The sequence below is a fragment of the Nipponia nippon genome, unplaced genomic scaffold, assembly GCF_047370975.1.
Source record: "Nipponia nippon isolate SJK-2023a ecotype South Korea unplaced genomic scaffold, ASM4737097v1 scaffold_17, whole genome shotgun sequence".
NCBI classification, from domain to species: domain Eukaryota; kingdom Metazoa; phylum Chordata; class Aves; order Pelecaniformes; family Threskiornithidae; genus Nipponia; species Nipponia nippon.
Window position 1 is genome coordinate 12,011,664 of NW_028262333.1, and position 16,541 is coordinate 12,028,204.

Below are 16,541 nucleotides of genomic sequence, written 5' to 3' on the forward strand. Positions count from 1 at the left end.
CAAGCTAAGCAATCATCTCTAATGACTAGCTGTACAATAACTGTCTTGTTAGACAGATTTAGCCATACAACTCTCATGTAGCATATGTGGTTGCAACTGTATTACCAAAGCCAAAAAGCAATACCGACAAAGACAGCGATGGCGGAACAAAGCTATTACTGGGAATAACTATAAAATGAATTAAGTCCTTGTACTCATACGTCTCCGAATTATTGCTTAGCAACAGCCACTCTACAAAAGCTAGAAAATGCAATTCTAGAAGACCGTCACTACCAGCTACTCCTTTCTGAGCCCTTTATATCTGCAGCTTACAGTGTCCTTCTCAACAGCCTTAAAGAAGCAGAGCAAACTCTGTACTGATTATTAACTGTATTAAAGGAACTTAATCCAAGCAAAAGAAGAGGCTTCAGGCACTAAGTCTTGTAGGTAGCTTTTAAGATTCCTTAATAAATAAGCAAAAGATTATTAACTTTTTTCTAGACATTTGTTGCTATATGACAAGCAACCCGGAGAACCCAATCGGATGAAACATGTCGCCATTCATAGAAAGCAAACTGAAGCAGTACAGGAAAGCTCGTCTAACACCTCGCAGTGCTAGTCCGAGTACTATTAAGTTACCCTAGCACAGGCTACGAGGTTTTTTTTTTCCCTACCTTCTGGATCTCACGTTTATTCTGTTCCTTCTCTTTCACACAAGTCGTCCTGGTTGTGTCCAGCCTTTTAAATGCATAAAACTGTCCTTAAATTGATGCCTTGCAGCCAACCTCAGTTCTGAAACAAGCAGACTGCACCCTCATTGAAGTCGCTGGGAAGGCAGGGAGCTTGTCTGAGCACAGAGCCTGACCTTTAACGTGCCCACAGCTTCCTACAGGGCAAACGACCGTGCTCCAGCTACCTTTTTTTAAGTACTCAACTCCCTCTGTGCAAACTACAGACTTATTTTTTTTTTAAAAAAACTTACAAAGCAAATAACCTCTCCAACAACCAGGGGCACGCTTCCTCCCTTAATCACTTTCATCACGAGGAATTTCAATAAATTAGCGCTCCATTGACACCTGCTATGTAGATTTAGTTCGCAGGCGACGGGCTGACGTTTAAACACGAAGACTAAAGGTGGGTTAACTCTGGCGGATGGCTGTGCCCAGGGGCCGGCGGAGGCGGCTGCCAGGCCCCCGCCGCCCGGCCGCGCTCCCTGCGGGGCTGGGGTTTTAAACAGCAGCGGCTACGTCAGGCAAGAGCTGCCAAAGTATAATTAAGGTACTTAAAACACTATAATGTTAATTTAAGATGTAATTAAGGACTGAAGCCTTCGATTAAAGGGATATAAATCGCCTAATCTGCCAGCAGGATCTGTTGCTGCTCTGGTGCGAACACCTTTTAATCCAAGTGAACATCTGTAATAATACACACAAACACCAAACTAACACCAGGCAGTATTTTACCACGCAGTATGCTTTGTGTTCTGCAGCCCCTGGCCCTTCAAGCACCCCCCGAGCAGTGCCATGGCGCCGGGGTATCGCTGCCTTCACCTACGCGGCCTTAAAGGCAGGGGCAGAGCGGCACCGCTGCAGGGGCAATTAGCTACGGCCAATTAGTAAACGAATTAAAAAAGGAATTCAGCCGAGACAACGGAGCGGGATTTAGGGACGGCTAAGCGTATTGCAGCAGTCCTCCCTGGCTGCTCCCTGACGGCTGTTACGGGCAAAACCCCGCTTTTCCGTTCGCTAGCTGCCGACTCCTGCAGCCCTCCCGCTGCGCGCCCCGGGGCGAGGAGGCGGGCGGCAGCGCTGCGCCTCAGCCGCCTCACGGCGCGGCGGGGGGAACCGGGCCGGGCCGGCACCTGCCTGCGCCCCGCTCCGCTCCGGGGCCCGGGGAACCCGCGGAGCCCCGGGCGCGGAGGCAGCCCCGGCTGGCGGCGGGGTCAGCCCCTCCCGAGGGCCGGCCCCGCGGCGGGACGGGCGGGTTCGGGCTCTGCCCCTGCCCCTGCCCAGGCGGGCGGTTTGCTGCCCGCGGGCACCGGCCCAAAGCCCCGCACCGGCTTTCAGGCGAGTGTCCCCGCTTAGGGAGACTCTTATTCTGACACCGGCGCGGGCAGGGGACAGGCAGGGCGCGCGCTGCCGCCTGCGGGCAGCGCGCTGCGGCCGCCGGGCTTATAACGCTAGGCAGAGGGCTGCTATGACAGTGCGGGCCGGGGGATGACGGGCCCTTCCCCGAACACTGCTTCGAGCCCGGGTGACAGCTTCTAGGCTGTAGGTAAGGCGCTGCGTTTGGGGGTTCTCCCACGTCACTCCTCGCTTCGAAGCTGGTCAGGGAGCTGGCGCGGGAAAGCGCGGCGTGCGGGGCGGCGGCGGGGCAAACGCGCCTTCGAGGTGCGGCGTGGCAGAGGCAACGGGCAGGCAAACCAGCCCCGGCTTCTCAAAAAGCAGAGAGTCTCTATTATTACTTATTGTTCTCGTCTTGTAAGGTCACAAGTCTCTTTGGATTTATTTCATTCTTTTCACCCAAATCGAGGTGGAATGATTTGAGGAAAACGTCACTTATCCAGTGCTGTGACGAGTGAATCTGTGCATCGTATCTTGTTCAAGTGCAGCAGTCTAGAAAACAAAGTAAATGCCGGCTTCTGTACATAGCCTGTAGGTAAAATGAATGAATCTGTGCACAGGCAGCGATATACACATGGTATAAAACCAAGATTCAACGAGTTTTCTGCACCGTGAATGAGAACACGGTGTGGATGTGCTCCCAAAATTTCAGCCGGCTTCAAATTGCAAGAGCATGACAAGGGGAAAGTTAGGGAATTTTTACTAGAAAGCCTCTGTTTACATCCAGTTAATTTACAACTAATATTGATAGTTACCTTTAGGAAATGAAAGCTTTGAATCTTTAAAACAACAGCGATGTCTTCAGTGGATCTCCCCCCACGGGAATTTATGACCTCGTGGAGCCCTTCTTCGGGCTCTCCGATGGAGGAATACAATATACTGTGTATATATAGCAGTGAAACAGCTGATCTCAGTGGGGCAAGATTACAATTTTTTCCAGCACATGTAACTGTGTGGATTTATATTCTCATTTTTTATTAGTAGCTTTATGTTTATTTGGGGGGTTATTTATTTATCCTGGAGCTGAAGTTGTTTGCCAGTTTTAACAAACTTGCTCAGTTTGCTCTAATTAAACTTTCCTCTTTTGTAAGTTGATGGAAAGCCCAAGTTTAGATATCAAGTACCTGCAAAATAAATGCAGGACCTCTGAGCAGCTCAGCTTTTCCTACTTTATCCTGCAGCTATGTCATTTGGGCAATTATCAGCCCTAACAGCAAATCTCAGGAAATCACTTCAAACTGAGAAGCACAGTCCTTGGCATTCCAATGCTTAAGATCAATTGGATATAAAAAGCTCTGAATTCAAAAACTATTAGAGAAGAAACCAGGATACTCGTTTTCAAAGGTTTAGTTTTAGGCTTAAAAGAAAGTGGAACCTGTTTCGTGCTTCCCTATGATGTAAGGAATTTCTCAACACAAATAGCCAATTCTCCGAGTAACAGTACATGTAGTATTTTGACAGGGCACAAACCTGCAGGATCCAGAGATCTTTAGTCAAGATGATATGTGGCAAATTACCTTGCTTAGCCGTAGTATCTGTGGTTGTCTGTAGACTTAGGCAGGTGGTGGGTCGTCTCAATAAACCAATTGCTATTTCTTTTAGAATTTACCGGGCTCTTGCAGATAAGGTAGCCGTGGCGAGCACTGCACCTGAGTCAGACTGCGTGACTTGTTATCGTAATCTGAAACGTTCATACAGTTCTGGAATAGTTCTAATCAATCCTAAATCTCTTTATTTTAAGCTCAAGCTTTAATTGTCAGTTGCCTGAACTTCATACTCTTTGGATTGCTAATGACTGCTCACGACACAGTATTTTTGTGATTCAAGTGGTGATGTACCATTTATTTTATCTGTATTGTCTTCCTTAAGGGAAAACCCACACCAAGAAAGCCTCTATTCTGCAAGGCAAGGGTTCCATTCTATCCAGGAGCCCAGCCAAGAAAGCTTTCGTGGCCTACCACCTAGTTTTTACCAGCCACCTATCCAAAGCCAGTTATCACCAACAAAAACCCAGGACAGCCGTGAAACCTCTCCTATGAGTGTCCCTAATTTCCCATCCGTTTCCTCTATGTGCCAACCAACCATGTTTAACTACGAACGTCCAAAACACTTTATCCAATCTAAGAATGTGTGTCAAGGGCAACAGCAGCCTCCGGGACCCGCAGCCTCTACCGAGTCAAGCAGACAAATTAAACAGTCCTCCATCCTAATACAGCCTCGTAACCCAAGCGGGCAGAAATTCTCCTCCTCGTCATCGCTGAGCTCTTCAATCACGCTCTCCTCGCCTTCCTGTAGTGCCCCTAAGGAATCCACATATCCCGTCACACCTGCATCTGCGCAGTCTCCTGCTAGCTCATCATCCGGGCAACGGCTTATATCCATGCCTAACCAACCCCCCGCAGCATTCCTGTGCTCAGTGCTACCCTCGCAGCCCGACTATAACAGCCAAACTCCTTCTCCTATGGAACCTCAGTAAGTATATATAGGCTTCTAACTTCCCCTTGCTTTCCCCTGGCCTGGCCTCTCCCGTTCACTGACCATCCCAAATCCAGCCGTCCGGTGAAACGCCAGCTCGGCCGAAGCCAATGGTACAACTCCCATTGACTTCTGATGTTCGAGGCAGGACTCTGCATGGATCGGGTTAGAAGGCTGAGCGCTTGCCCTCGGTGTCTGTGTGGGAAAGATGGGTATCCACCAGGAATTAAACTGCACAGAAGTCCTGGCAGGCACTGCTGTGCAGGTTTTCTGGGGTACGTTGAACAGTTCAGTTTGATTTGATGGAAATCTCTTGTTTAAGGGTATCCGGCACAGATGGACACCCATCTCAAATGAATTTCTCTCAACAAACAGGGCTTATGAATGGGGGACAGGGAGGAAGGCAGTAGTATTTTCCACATATAAGCAACTTTAAGATTCTACACTCACCTACAATACAGTTCTCATTAATCATATGTGCTAACAGAAAGGCAGCCACTTGAAAATTTTACCCCTTCAGACCAAAGACCAAATTCTTTCCTGAATATGTATTATATCATTTTGCCTTTGGGCTGCAATCCAAGTATCTCCCAAGGTCAGCGAGATCTCAAAGGGAGCTGGGTCTTGCCTTCTCACCAACTTGTATTCCTGCCAATATTAGCTGGAGGTCCTGGGGAAAGTCAGTGTAGAATACGCATCAGACCCTCAACCGAGGATATTAGAGAGGTGATAGGGGCAGGGGGGTCCTGCTGCCTTGGATATAAATTCAGGTTTAAGTGTTGGTTTGTATTCAGGAAATCTGAATGTTTCTGGGTTTTTTTTGAGTTGCAGCACTGTGGGAAGCAGAAAGGTAAGATGGAGTGGGCTAGCTGGGGCACTCAGGAGTGTTTCTTAAAAGTACTGCAGGAGTGGGTGGGGGTTAGGTACACATCTGGAGTAACCGCTGGGTTTTCTGTATGTACTGTGGGCTTGTTTGTTTTCATAGCAAAGGGCTTTGGTGCCTCACTATGCTTTTCATACAAGCTGCTCTTAAATGCAAGATCCTATGAGTTGAGGAATTATTTTCCTAATCGTCCTACAAATGGGCAAATGAGGACGAGACATATTAAGCTGTTGGGTAAATTATTAAAGTTTTTAAATTATAACTTGGGCAAGTTATTAAGTCCAAGCAGTGCTGGGAATACATAGCAGAATTATAACACTTCTACCCTATTCTAATCACCAGAACAAATTCCCAAGCAACAGGCAGAAATAATTGCTGAACACAACTGCAGCATATGAGGCCCCGCTGCGTGTAACGAACCGGGCTAGATCCTGTCACAGAGTGCCTGCTGTGACCTCTAGTGGACCTTCGCAACCCATTCTGAGGGATGCTCCTCTTTTCCTAGCACCTTTCAGAATCAAGTCTACTATCTAACTGCAAGACTTGATTGTGTCTCTTGACTATGGATTACAGGATGAGGCTATGGGGCGGGTTGTAGCAACAGCTCCTAAAGACCCAGCCTGGCTTGGGGTAAGCTTGGCTATTGAACAGCTGGATGGAATGCTATATGAAGTAACTTTCTGGGGCTGAGAAGAAGAGGGCAACTAATAAGCTATTTGCTCATACCTAATCAACTAGTTTGTGACCTTGCTGATTTGCAGCACCCAGGGCCTTTTTAACAATTTAAATTGTAGAGCAATGCAGTTTTTGAGGGAGAACTTGCTCCTGGACAGACTGACATTGCTCAGTGGAGTTAGTGGCTCCCTCAAAACACTGCTAGCTTTACTGCACACACCTCAGTCTGGGCAGGGGCCGCTGCAGGATGCCGGGATGCTGAACAGAGACCCACAGCAAACTGCTGTGAGTGTTGTGGGAGGACACTCAATGACTTGGCTAGACCATGATGCTTCCCCTTTAGTTTTTGATACTCAATTACGTCACCTAGCCTATCTATGTCCCAAATGCTTTACGGGTTTGTTAGAACCACAGTCTCTAGGTAGCAGGGTCACGTTTTTGTGTGTATTCTATGAAGCTGTAGCAAACAGTCAAGTAGGCCTACAGGAATAACTTTGTTTTCTCTTCCTGCATGAGGAGTTACTCACAACCAATGTATAACAAACAAGCTAGCATCAACTCTATGCAGAAGACATCAGACCAAGAAATTCGAGGAACAAAAGAGGCCCTCATTCAAGACTTGGAAAAGAAACTCCGATGTAAAGACAACCTTCTCCAGAATGGCAACCAGGTAAGTGAAATCTGCTGATTAAAGAACCAGTTTGCTCCGACTCTTGGTAGTGCAAGCAAGGATGCAGAGACTAGTTCTAGTGCCCCAGAGGCTGGAGCCTCCAAACTGAGCTGAAAGCAGAAGGAAATGCAGGAGCAACACTGCTCAAACACCTTTAGTCAGAACCTTAGCAAATCCCAGGAAGAGTTCTTTGAGCCATTTATGACCAGAGTATTCTTTCAGTGTGAGGTGGCTGAATCTTTCCATTAGAAATGTAAAAAACCATCTCTTCCAACAGCAAGTCCATTTTTAATGGTGGCTGGTGTAAAAGGTGTGGTTCTGAAAGATTTACATCCAACCTCTTTGTTTCCCGACACCCTCTTCACCGTTAGTTTTGCTATTAGAATGCAAATAGCTGTATTGGTGGGCCAGGTGCAGCTCAGCCCTACTCAGCTTCCCAGTAGTCGAGAAGCACATGGTTAGTGCATGATGAAAGCTGGCCTGAAAGTGTGGCAAGAGGGATGGTCACTGTAAGTCTTGTCTGTAGGCATCTACTGTGGCAACTGAATATCTGCATCTCTTGTGACTTCAGTAAGGGATGCGTTGACTTCTGAAAGCCATCTGATGTAGCGAGATGGCTTTGAACTGCTATTGCTTTTCCCTCTTATCCTACCTTCTTGGCCAGCATACACCATTCAAGCTGTCTTTGAATTTGTGCAATCAAATTAATAAGGCTAGGGTCAGGAGTAAGGTACATACACACAAGAGAAAGGTACGTGTTTAGAGCTGCGGCACAAGCTTGAGCTCTCTGCTGGGGATCCTGCTGAGCATCGCATCCACAGACAACTAGAAACCCAAGGAGAATCCCTCAGTTCTCCAGACACAATTTCACCCTGGCTTTCAATGCTTGGGTTAATAAACTACCCCAAATCATTAGAAACTTGGAGAAGTACCAATATTTGAAAGCTTGTTCTCGAGACCATCACCACATGTGGTAAACCTCTTTGATTTCTTTTTATATGAACAACAAACCAAAGAAATTATGTGAGCTTTTATCATAAAGTCTGTCTCCTATAAGAGCATCTCTTAGTCTCAGTACCTACTTATTTATTCTGCAGAGGGACAAAATGCAATCCCCTTTACCAAGAAGTCCAAATCTGGGAGAAAAATTTGCTTACCAGTAGGGAAGCACATTACGGCAAGCTAGAGCAAGCAGGTCTCTAAGGTGGGAACCTTCCTGCTGACTGGAGGCAGACTGGTAAAAGCCCAGCATTCATAGTTTCCATCTTCTTTCCCCTGAAGTAGAAAGGAGTTTTTCCATTACCATCAGTAGGAACAGGTTTGTGTCATTATATACAATTTTAAATATTGAAGGAAAAAAATACCTTAGGTCAAATCTGACTTAATGTGTCCCTAACAGGAATGTTCTATCTGCTGTATGAAAGCTTGCCATTGCAAGCCAGCTTTTCTTCCCATAGGAAGACAGGCTAAAAATAAGGCTTATGCAATCGCCACTCTGTGTCCTCCTCCCCTTGTCCTCCAACAACGTCTGAACCAACTGGCCAATCTCAGCCACACTTGATACAGCTGTAATGACCTCAGGGATATTAAGCTCTCACATGTTTTTGGAAAAGGTCTCTCTCGCTCTCTTCTAAAGAAAAGTCCCACAAGCCTCCCCAAACCCTTATCTACCCAGGAGCAGCCACATACATGTCCCGTACGCAGTAGAAATTCAGTCAGAGCTTGTCCTCACTTCAGAAAATCCAAACCCAAGGTAAACTTTGTGGGAAGTGAAGTGTCAGGTGTTCTGGTGCTCAGGGGACTAACATACTCAATCTCTTGTAAAGTAACCCAACTGGCAGAACTTGCATTTAGCTCTGCTTATATTTATCCCTGTGTGCTGCATCCATATTGTAGGAACTTACTATTACATGACTGAAACACATTCTTGCCTCCTCTCAGGACAGCAAACAACGTTTCATAAGGCGGCTGTTGCACTGGCATAAGCTTCCCTTGTGCTTTCAGGGGCACTGGTGCTCTTCTCTGGCTGTATCTGCTTCTGGTGTGGCTCTTGCTTTTTTGGGAGTAGGGGATGCTAGCACCCATCATGCCTCCAGCTCCTGAAGTAAATCCACAGCTGAATGATTTGGGAAGTTTTCCCAGTGCTAACAGAAAGGTACCCTGGGACTTACTCTGGCTTCTGAGATAATGCCATCAGCTACCCATAAATAATCACGGCGGAGAAAGAGGAGGAGTGGAAGGCCACAGATGGCATTAGAGAGGCTTTGATGAACAGGCAGTTTAATCTTTTATGCATTTCAGTGCTGTATATATTGAGGCTGACTTCAGTAGGCATCACGGGCTGCAAACCCTCTGGAACAGACGTGGTGTTTCTGTTCAGCCGCTGCTTTCATTGACAGCACCCTGAATTTGTAGCATTTTAATGTGCTCTTACAAGCTGATCTGAAATAGTAAATGGACTTCTGACTAGAATTCCTCTCTGCTCTGCTTTAAGCGATTAACTTATGAAGAAAGAATGGCTCGCAGGCTGCTCGGACCAGTAAATGCTGCATCTGTGTTGGAAGCCCAAAGTGAAGACAACATGCAGAACGCACAGGTAAATGAGGACCTGTCTCTATAACAATGATTTCCTGGTGACTGTGCTGTGACCCGCTTGTACCTGAACAGGGGAGAGAATTGAGGTTTTCTTGGTACCGGTGCAGGAGAGGGAAGGGAAGGGAAGGGGACAGCTCTCACCCACAGAGCTCTGTAGAGTAGGGATTTGGGTTTTTTTTTTGGGGGGGGATGGTGGCAGAGGAGGGGAATTTAAGCACCATCCCCTTGCTGGGCCTGATCTGTAGGAATGACCTCTCCAGGGAGGAATTACAACAGCTGCTGCACAGCATATTACACCCTGCCTGTGACAGGCAGGGAGCAGCACAGTGAGGGATACAGGTACCCACTCTTTAACAGCCCGAGTTCAGACTTGGCCAGGACAGCAAGATTTACACCTGTCACTATTTGGAAAAAGTGACATTGACTACAAGAGGTCAGGGCCTTGGGGTGGGATCAGCTGGGTTTTAGCCCTTCCAGGGGCCTGCAATCATTAAGAGAAGGCAAAGCAGTTGTTTTAGCAGCCCACATGCTGATAGACAAGAATCTATTACTACTGGCATTTTCAAATGCATTTAGTTGGAGACTTGCATCATTCATTGGTTATTCGGGCCAGTCAAAAGCTCTCTTTGGCACTTCTGTGATCAAAGTTAGTGGAAATGTCTGTGATGTGGTGCTGGGTACCCGTGCAGCCAAAGAAAACATCTCTCCTGCTGCATGCACGCGGAGAGGCAGCAGGCTGGCATGCACCTTCCAAAGTACAGTTAGCAAAACTCTTCAATGAAAGACACACTTAAGATCACAGCAAGGGAGGAATATAGAATTTGAGCTCTTTCTCCCCAACAATCACCTGACAACAGCAGGCAAGAAGGGAACGTTGCGGATTTTAGAGAGCAAGGGAAACCTCATCTTTTGCAGAGAACAAGGAAATATTCAGTCAAAACACGGTGACTGACAACTTTTCAGGGTGTGTGAAATGCTGCATAAAAAGGAGCATTGGAAGGAGAGATTTGCTTATGTTTGGAAGATCTCATTCCCATTGTTCAGTCTTATTTTTAAATATTGTAGTCAGATACTATTTCAGTAGGTACTGATTCATTCAGCCTCCTGATTCCTCAGGAACTTAACTACACAGGCAGTCCATATAATAGAGCATTAGAATTATCATCAGCAACTTCATTGCTACAGCATCATTTCACAAGACAAGTAATAATTGTACAGAACTTGTGCAAATGAGCAGATACAGGAAATTGCCTTTGGACTCTGCACTGAGCTCAGTCCAGCGAAACCCTTATTCACATAATGCTCCCCCTGAACTGAAGACTGCTTCTGTGCTTGAAGTTTAAACCCAGGCTTAAATGTTCCACAGGACTGGGCTACAGAGCCCAGAACCAAGCATGGCAATGGCTCAATGCAAACACCCCAGAAATTTCCATGCGGTGTTTCCTCTATCTGACTCCATTGCTAAAATGAGTCACTGGTAATAAACTCTGCTTGTATTTTCCAGACATCCAAGTTCCTAGCAGGAATCAATCCTAGGTACTTCAGCAGATTTACTCATGTGATTGTGGAGTTGTCGGCAAGCTTAGTTGGTGCTGTGATCTAGAAAGAAAAATATTTTCCAGCTCAGCATGTGTTCATTGCTAGTGGTACCATATTTAAGTGGGCACAATACAGTGTTCTTGCCAGCGATTCCACTTCTATTCCTGCTATAGGGAAGGACACTCCGTACTTAGCTCTCGTTTTAGATACTGTCAGTAGTACTATTCCCCTCTAACAAAGGTTATTGGCTGGCCAAAAGCCTTGTGTGCCAAACAAAACTGCTGCACCTACCACCTGTGCAGAGTGATGAGAAGTTGTCCCATTCTATTAATAGTACTTGTTACAGTCATGGCAAAGCCTAGGGTGAAAACAGTGTGTTTTAGCTCCCGCTGCAAGTTTCTTTACCTCTTGTCCCAGTGACTCCTGAAGTATTCAGTTTGCTTTTAAGCAGCAGTCAGTATACTAACTTAAAACGGCTTCTTGATCAGTTTCTAGATAAAACTCTAAGTTAACTCACCTCTCCTCTTTCTCTTTCCAAGCACCAGAATGCAGAAAACATCAGGCTGCAGGTTCCTCCAACACATGTAAGGTAATGCATAAACATGTGCTGCGCTACTCTTCAAGACCTTATTTCAAATGTTTCTAGACAATGTTAGTTTTACTTCGCTGCTTACCACTGTTTCTAAAATAATAATTACTAAATTCATTCACTCCCTTTCAGCTAAAACACTACCATTTGTGGATGGTTGATGATGCCTATGATCTTAATCCAGTCAATTCTAAGCATAACACTAGAGGTTTAAAGACTCCACGTACCTAGGGTGAATATGCTTCGTATTCTAGAAGATGTATCTCTAGTCAAAGCAAGGTCCAACAATGTAAATGATGAAACACAGCCTATGTTGCTCTAGTAAATTCTATTGGATATTAGGCCAAAGATGAAGGTTTCATATGTTATGCTTCTGTGTTGAATTGAACAACTTGAGCAAGATAAGTGGTCGACCAAAATTCGTACCTTACAGCTGAAAAACAAACCAGAACTGTAGCGTTGGATTCCTAGACATGCTGAGCGACTCTAGCTGCAACTGATGTTTCAATGTCATTTAAGCTATGATAACGTTTACACAATTAACTGTTTCTGTCCACTTTTCAGGAGCAGACCATCCTCAAGAGGAGATGAACGTGGGCATGACTCAATCCAGGAAAAGTTTTTTCAGCCACGTTTTACACAAGTGCCTGAAGACGTAATTATTGAGGAGGGGCGATTCTGCAGGCTCGACTTCAAAGTAATACCAGCCTTTCGCTTTCAGTCCCATTAGCTCTGTGGGGTGTGTGGCATGAAGAGAGGTCTCTGAGCCGCAGTGTCTTTGCGCTTTAATAAGCCAGAGCACTAATGGCAGATGGTGCAGGGTCTCTCCAGGCAATGTCAACAAGAAATAGGAGATGGGTAAATGTTTCAGCATTTTCCCTTGGAAAATGTAAGTGGAATTAGCTGCATAAAAATGTGGCTAAAGCTAAATAGTAAATAGCCTCACTGAGAAGAATTAATATTAAGGCCCTGCTGAAAAAAGGCAAGGAAATGCCCTAATCACAAACAAACAAAACACCGGAATGGCTTGAAGCTGCATGGCGATTGTACTAACCCTAGGGTAAGAAAGAACCTAGGTCTCCCGCACATGCAACTTTACTGCAAAGGCTGTTTGCTGATTGTGGTTTGGCTTGGTTTTACCTAATTGCTTCCAATCCATTTTTCTTCTCAAGTAAACTCTTGCCAGACTTTGGCATGACCTTTAGCCATTTTGCTGCAAATTGCTTAACTTCTGAATGTCATGGACAACCTGGAGCATATCTGCAGGACAGTTTATTTACATACATTATCGAAACAGTACGGAAGTCAGCACTGCTGACAGTGCTAGCTGTGGGATTAAAAGGCTGAGTTCCCCCCCTCTGTAAACCCACAATGAGTATCTTTGGCCTAATCCAAACTACCTCACAGGATGGGAAAAACAGGAGTTTGCAGGAATAGCATCCACTGTCTTGTAGCTAAAGCTCATCTCTCCATGGCACCTCATGAGCCTTCCTCTCTGTGCAGCACCACGTTAATATTCAAAACTAGGCAAGACTATAAAATTTTGCAGTAGGATCATGATTTGATCATCTATTGGCATCAAACTCCCTATAGCATTCAAGGGCTTTCATTATCTTAAAGCTGTTTAACTGCTTTCCTCTCCTTCACAGGTTAGTGGGCTGCCGACTCCAGATGTGATGTGGTATCAGAATGGGAGGATGGTTCATCAAGACCAGTTCCATAAAATGATAGTGTCAGAAAAGGGATTCCACTCATTTATTTTTGAAGCAGTCAAATCATCTGATGCAGGGACATATGAATGCGTGGCTGTCAACCGTGCAGGAGAAGCGTCTTTTGCAGTAAAAGTGGAAGTAATTGGTAAGACTGAGACCGCTGATAATTACCTGGCCATGCATGGAAAATCTAAGTAATCTAATGCCTTCCTCTGTGTCTTTGGGACATAAAACAATTTAAGAAGCAGAGGTAGGTCTCCAGATACTCAGGCTCAAACTATAACAAACACCTTACCTTTTCCCAGACTGTTTTAATACATACATCTGGGATGCCATATTTCTTCAAAGCACTTCCAGTGGGATATTTAGATGTAGTGGGATGTCCAGAATTTGGGAGTTATTAATATCCCAGAATTGATAATCTATGTCGATTGACTCTCCTCCTAAAGTGGATTGTGTTTGCTATTCCCTTATGCTCATGGGAATTGCCTGTAGGCTAAGGAGTTGCAGTAAGGAACACGTGCCCTCCTGAATTTAGCATTCTGAAATCTTAAAAAACAAGCCCGATATTAGTGTTCAATACTTACAGTAACTCCCTCTTATCTTTCCTCTTTAATTTAGCAAAAGAACATCACACACCCCCAACTTTCATCTTCAAGCCACAAAGCAAAAAGGTTTTTGAAGGAGATACAGCCAGACTTGAATGCCAGATCTCTGCTATCCCAACACCCCGGATTTACTGGAAAAGAAACAACGAAATGGTACAATATAATACAGACCGAATAAGGTATCCTACTAATGAGCTGGCCGTTGGTGTGTTAGAAAACAATAACCAGTATTTAAGTCAAATTTGAATTGGCTGGTTTCTAAAAGCAGTGAGCTGGAAAGCTAGATCTGCCCCTCGTTTATGACACGTGGTGAACAGGCCCATGTGCTGGACAGGCATGATGCTCAGAGTCTTGTTTTGAGAGAAAACTGTGACCAGAGGCCACTCTGAATTCTAGCAGCAGTTACAAGGCCCACGGCGAAGCATGGCTGTAGGACTGAAACGTGCAATGCATTCATCATGCTCCAAGGCTGTGGGGCTACAGAAGGGCCTTGCTGCCACCTGAATGGTATTGTGATGTGAATCACAGGTGGCTCGTAACACAGACGCAGTGTTTATGTCTATATGGTTTGCAGTGCCCTGCAAGAATTGTTCTAGGGCTTTCTCAGCTCCTCAGCATGTAAACTGACTCTCTGATTTCAGTGTCTTCACTCCTTCCCCCTCCAAGCACTTACACACAAACACCTTAATTTTTCAGCTTGTTACATGACAATACTGGAAGGATTTGCCTCCTGATTCATAATGCAAACAAGAAGGATGCTGGCTGGTATACCGTATCTGCGGTCAACGGAGCAGGTGTGGCCACGTGCCATGCCAGGCTGGAGGTTGCAAGTAAGTACCACATCACAGTGCCACAGCTGAAACTGCCACTGGCACTTGTATTCAGAACAGACCCCCAAGATTAAATCATAGAATCATTTAGGTTGGAAAAGACCTTTAAGATCATCGAGTCCAACCGCAAACCCAACACTGCCATTAACCTAATAAAGCTTGGACTGCTGGCCGGATTTCTTTCCCAAGATACTGAAACTAGACAGAAAGTAACTATCTCAGGAAACACTCTTATTTGTTTAGTGCCAAGACACTATGCGATGTGTCCTTTGCACATTGCATGCATCTGCTGTCTGCGCTGTTTAAAGACTACAACTTGATTGATACCGAGAAGGAAGGTGAATATAGTCCTTTCCATAAACCTCTGACTGAGATATGGGCTGTCTGTTAAATTCTTCCTAAGGGGTTCCTGTTTTATGTTGCAGATAAAAAGCAATTGGGTTGCTCTACCATGGGTCTTTCTGCAGTCTGGGAAGACACTGAAAGAGGCTTTTTTTTTTTTTTTCTGTCTTCCAGCACATGCAAACAAGCCAGTTCCAGCCCCCAAGCTGTTACGGGTTCGACCAACTTTTAGCAAGTATTTGGCACTTAATGGAAGAGGACTGGATGTGAAACAAGCTTTCTCACCAGAAGGAGAGTTTCAGCGTTTGGCTGAGCAGTCTGGACTGTATGAAAGTGATGAACTTTAACTGGAAATGAAGAGGAAAACTCACACCTATAAAAGACAATTACAACATAGATGCAGTTAACTGGTGATTACTCTAATTAGCAAAATACCTATCTACATATTTTTACTTTGACTCTTGCACATTCAGCTGTTCCCATTTTACCATGTTAGATTTTATTTATATGGGTTGGTGAATATAACCACTTACCAAGTATTGTATTTTAACTATAAAGCCTAAGTAAGCAGGCTAATTAGTTTTTACAAGTGTGGGTGGTTTTAGTTCCACCTGTGCTTGGTTACATGCTAAAGTAGATTGGTTTGTACTGCTTCTCTAATATCACTCTTGATGATAATATCAGAAGTCTGTACTGTCTGAACGCTAAAACCAAATAGGCTAGAGTGTTTTTATGAGAATAAATTAGAGGCAAATAAAATTTTAAATATCCAACAATGGCTGTGACTCTTCCTTGATCTGTTAAAACTAGCTATGAATGTCCAGCATCAGCTGCAGCCTGGCAAAGATGGATCCTTACCCTACTAAGTCTGCTGCTCATCCCCTGCCTTTCCTGCTCTCCCCATTACTTGTCTTCTGATAGCTATAAACTATTCAGCATAAACTAGATGCTGAGACTCCCTTAATACTAAAACACATCAGTGAATATTTTTTGTCCGTGAACACTTGACCCAAAAGCTGCACTGTATAATATGAAGTGTTAAGGCTACCACCTTTTCCCCTTCTTACTCTCTTAATCAAGGAGAGGCTGTGACTTGCCTGACCGTTGGCTCTCAACAAGCTTTTCAGTTGAATCATCCAAACAGTTTGCGTGCTGCTATTCACAACCACCTTGCTCAAAATAATAATAAACACCACAGAACCTGATTTTGCTAAATCCAACAAACCCAATCTCTGAAGATTTCTCGACTACAGTTGCTACAGGACAATTTGTGAGGACGGAACTAGCCCGAACGCCTCGCGGGGAGCGCGCAGTAACGCTGCTGCTAGCCAGCAACCCCACGGGCAGCTTCCAGAACGGAAAAAAATGAGGTCTTGGCTTCACGCCACACTGCTGAATCATTAAATAAACCCCCCAAATCTGAACTGCACAACATGGGCTAATAAATTCTCAACCAAATCCTGCAGCTCTACCACGACGCTTCTCCTCAGGGCTGCCCGAGCAATGAAAACCACGAAAACA

At 45.1% G+C, this 16,541-nt stretch overlaps 1 protein-coding gene and 1 long non-coding RNA gene across 8 annotated transcripts in view; one reads left to right on the forward strand and one right to left on the reverse strand.

Annotated features, from left to right (window-relative positions):
- Window positions 1–16,541, reverse strand: part of LOC148056176 (uncharacterized) — a 56,921-nt gene that overhangs the window by 39,885 nt on the left and 495 nt on the right. For both annotated transcript variants that reach the window (XR_015703880.1, XR_015703879.1), the window contains exon 2: window positions 7,963–8,080. This is a non-coding gene — a long non-coding RNA (uncharacterized LOC148056176). The remainder of the gene's footprint in view (window positions 1–7,962; window positions 8,081–16,541) is intronic.
- Window positions 1,849–15,796, forward strand: MYOT (myotilin). 6 transcript variants are annotated; one of them, XM_009471597.2, is made up of 10 exons: window positions 1,849–2,253; window positions 3,972–4,574; window positions 6,655–6,805; window positions 9,300–9,401; window positions 11,479–11,528; window positions 12,093–12,225; window positions 13,178–13,385; window positions 13,862–14,027; window positions 14,545–14,678; window positions 15,195–15,796. In XM_009471597.2, exons 2-10 carry the CDS (start codon window positions 4,138–4,140, stop codon window positions 15,365–15,367), a joined length of 1,554 nt encoding a protein of 517 aa, XP_009469872.1. In that variant the 5' UTR covers window positions 1,849–2,253; window positions 3,972–4,137; the 3' UTR covers window positions 15,368–15,796. The 6 variants fall into 6 exon arrangements, with proteins under 6 accessions (XP_009469872.1, XP_087609983.1, XP_087609984.1 ...); XM_087753857.1 differs by having other exon boundaries at window positions 1,851–2,253; window positions 6,652–6,805; XM_087753858.1 differs by having other exon boundaries at window positions 1,888–2,253; window positions 4,318–4,574; window positions 6,652–6,805.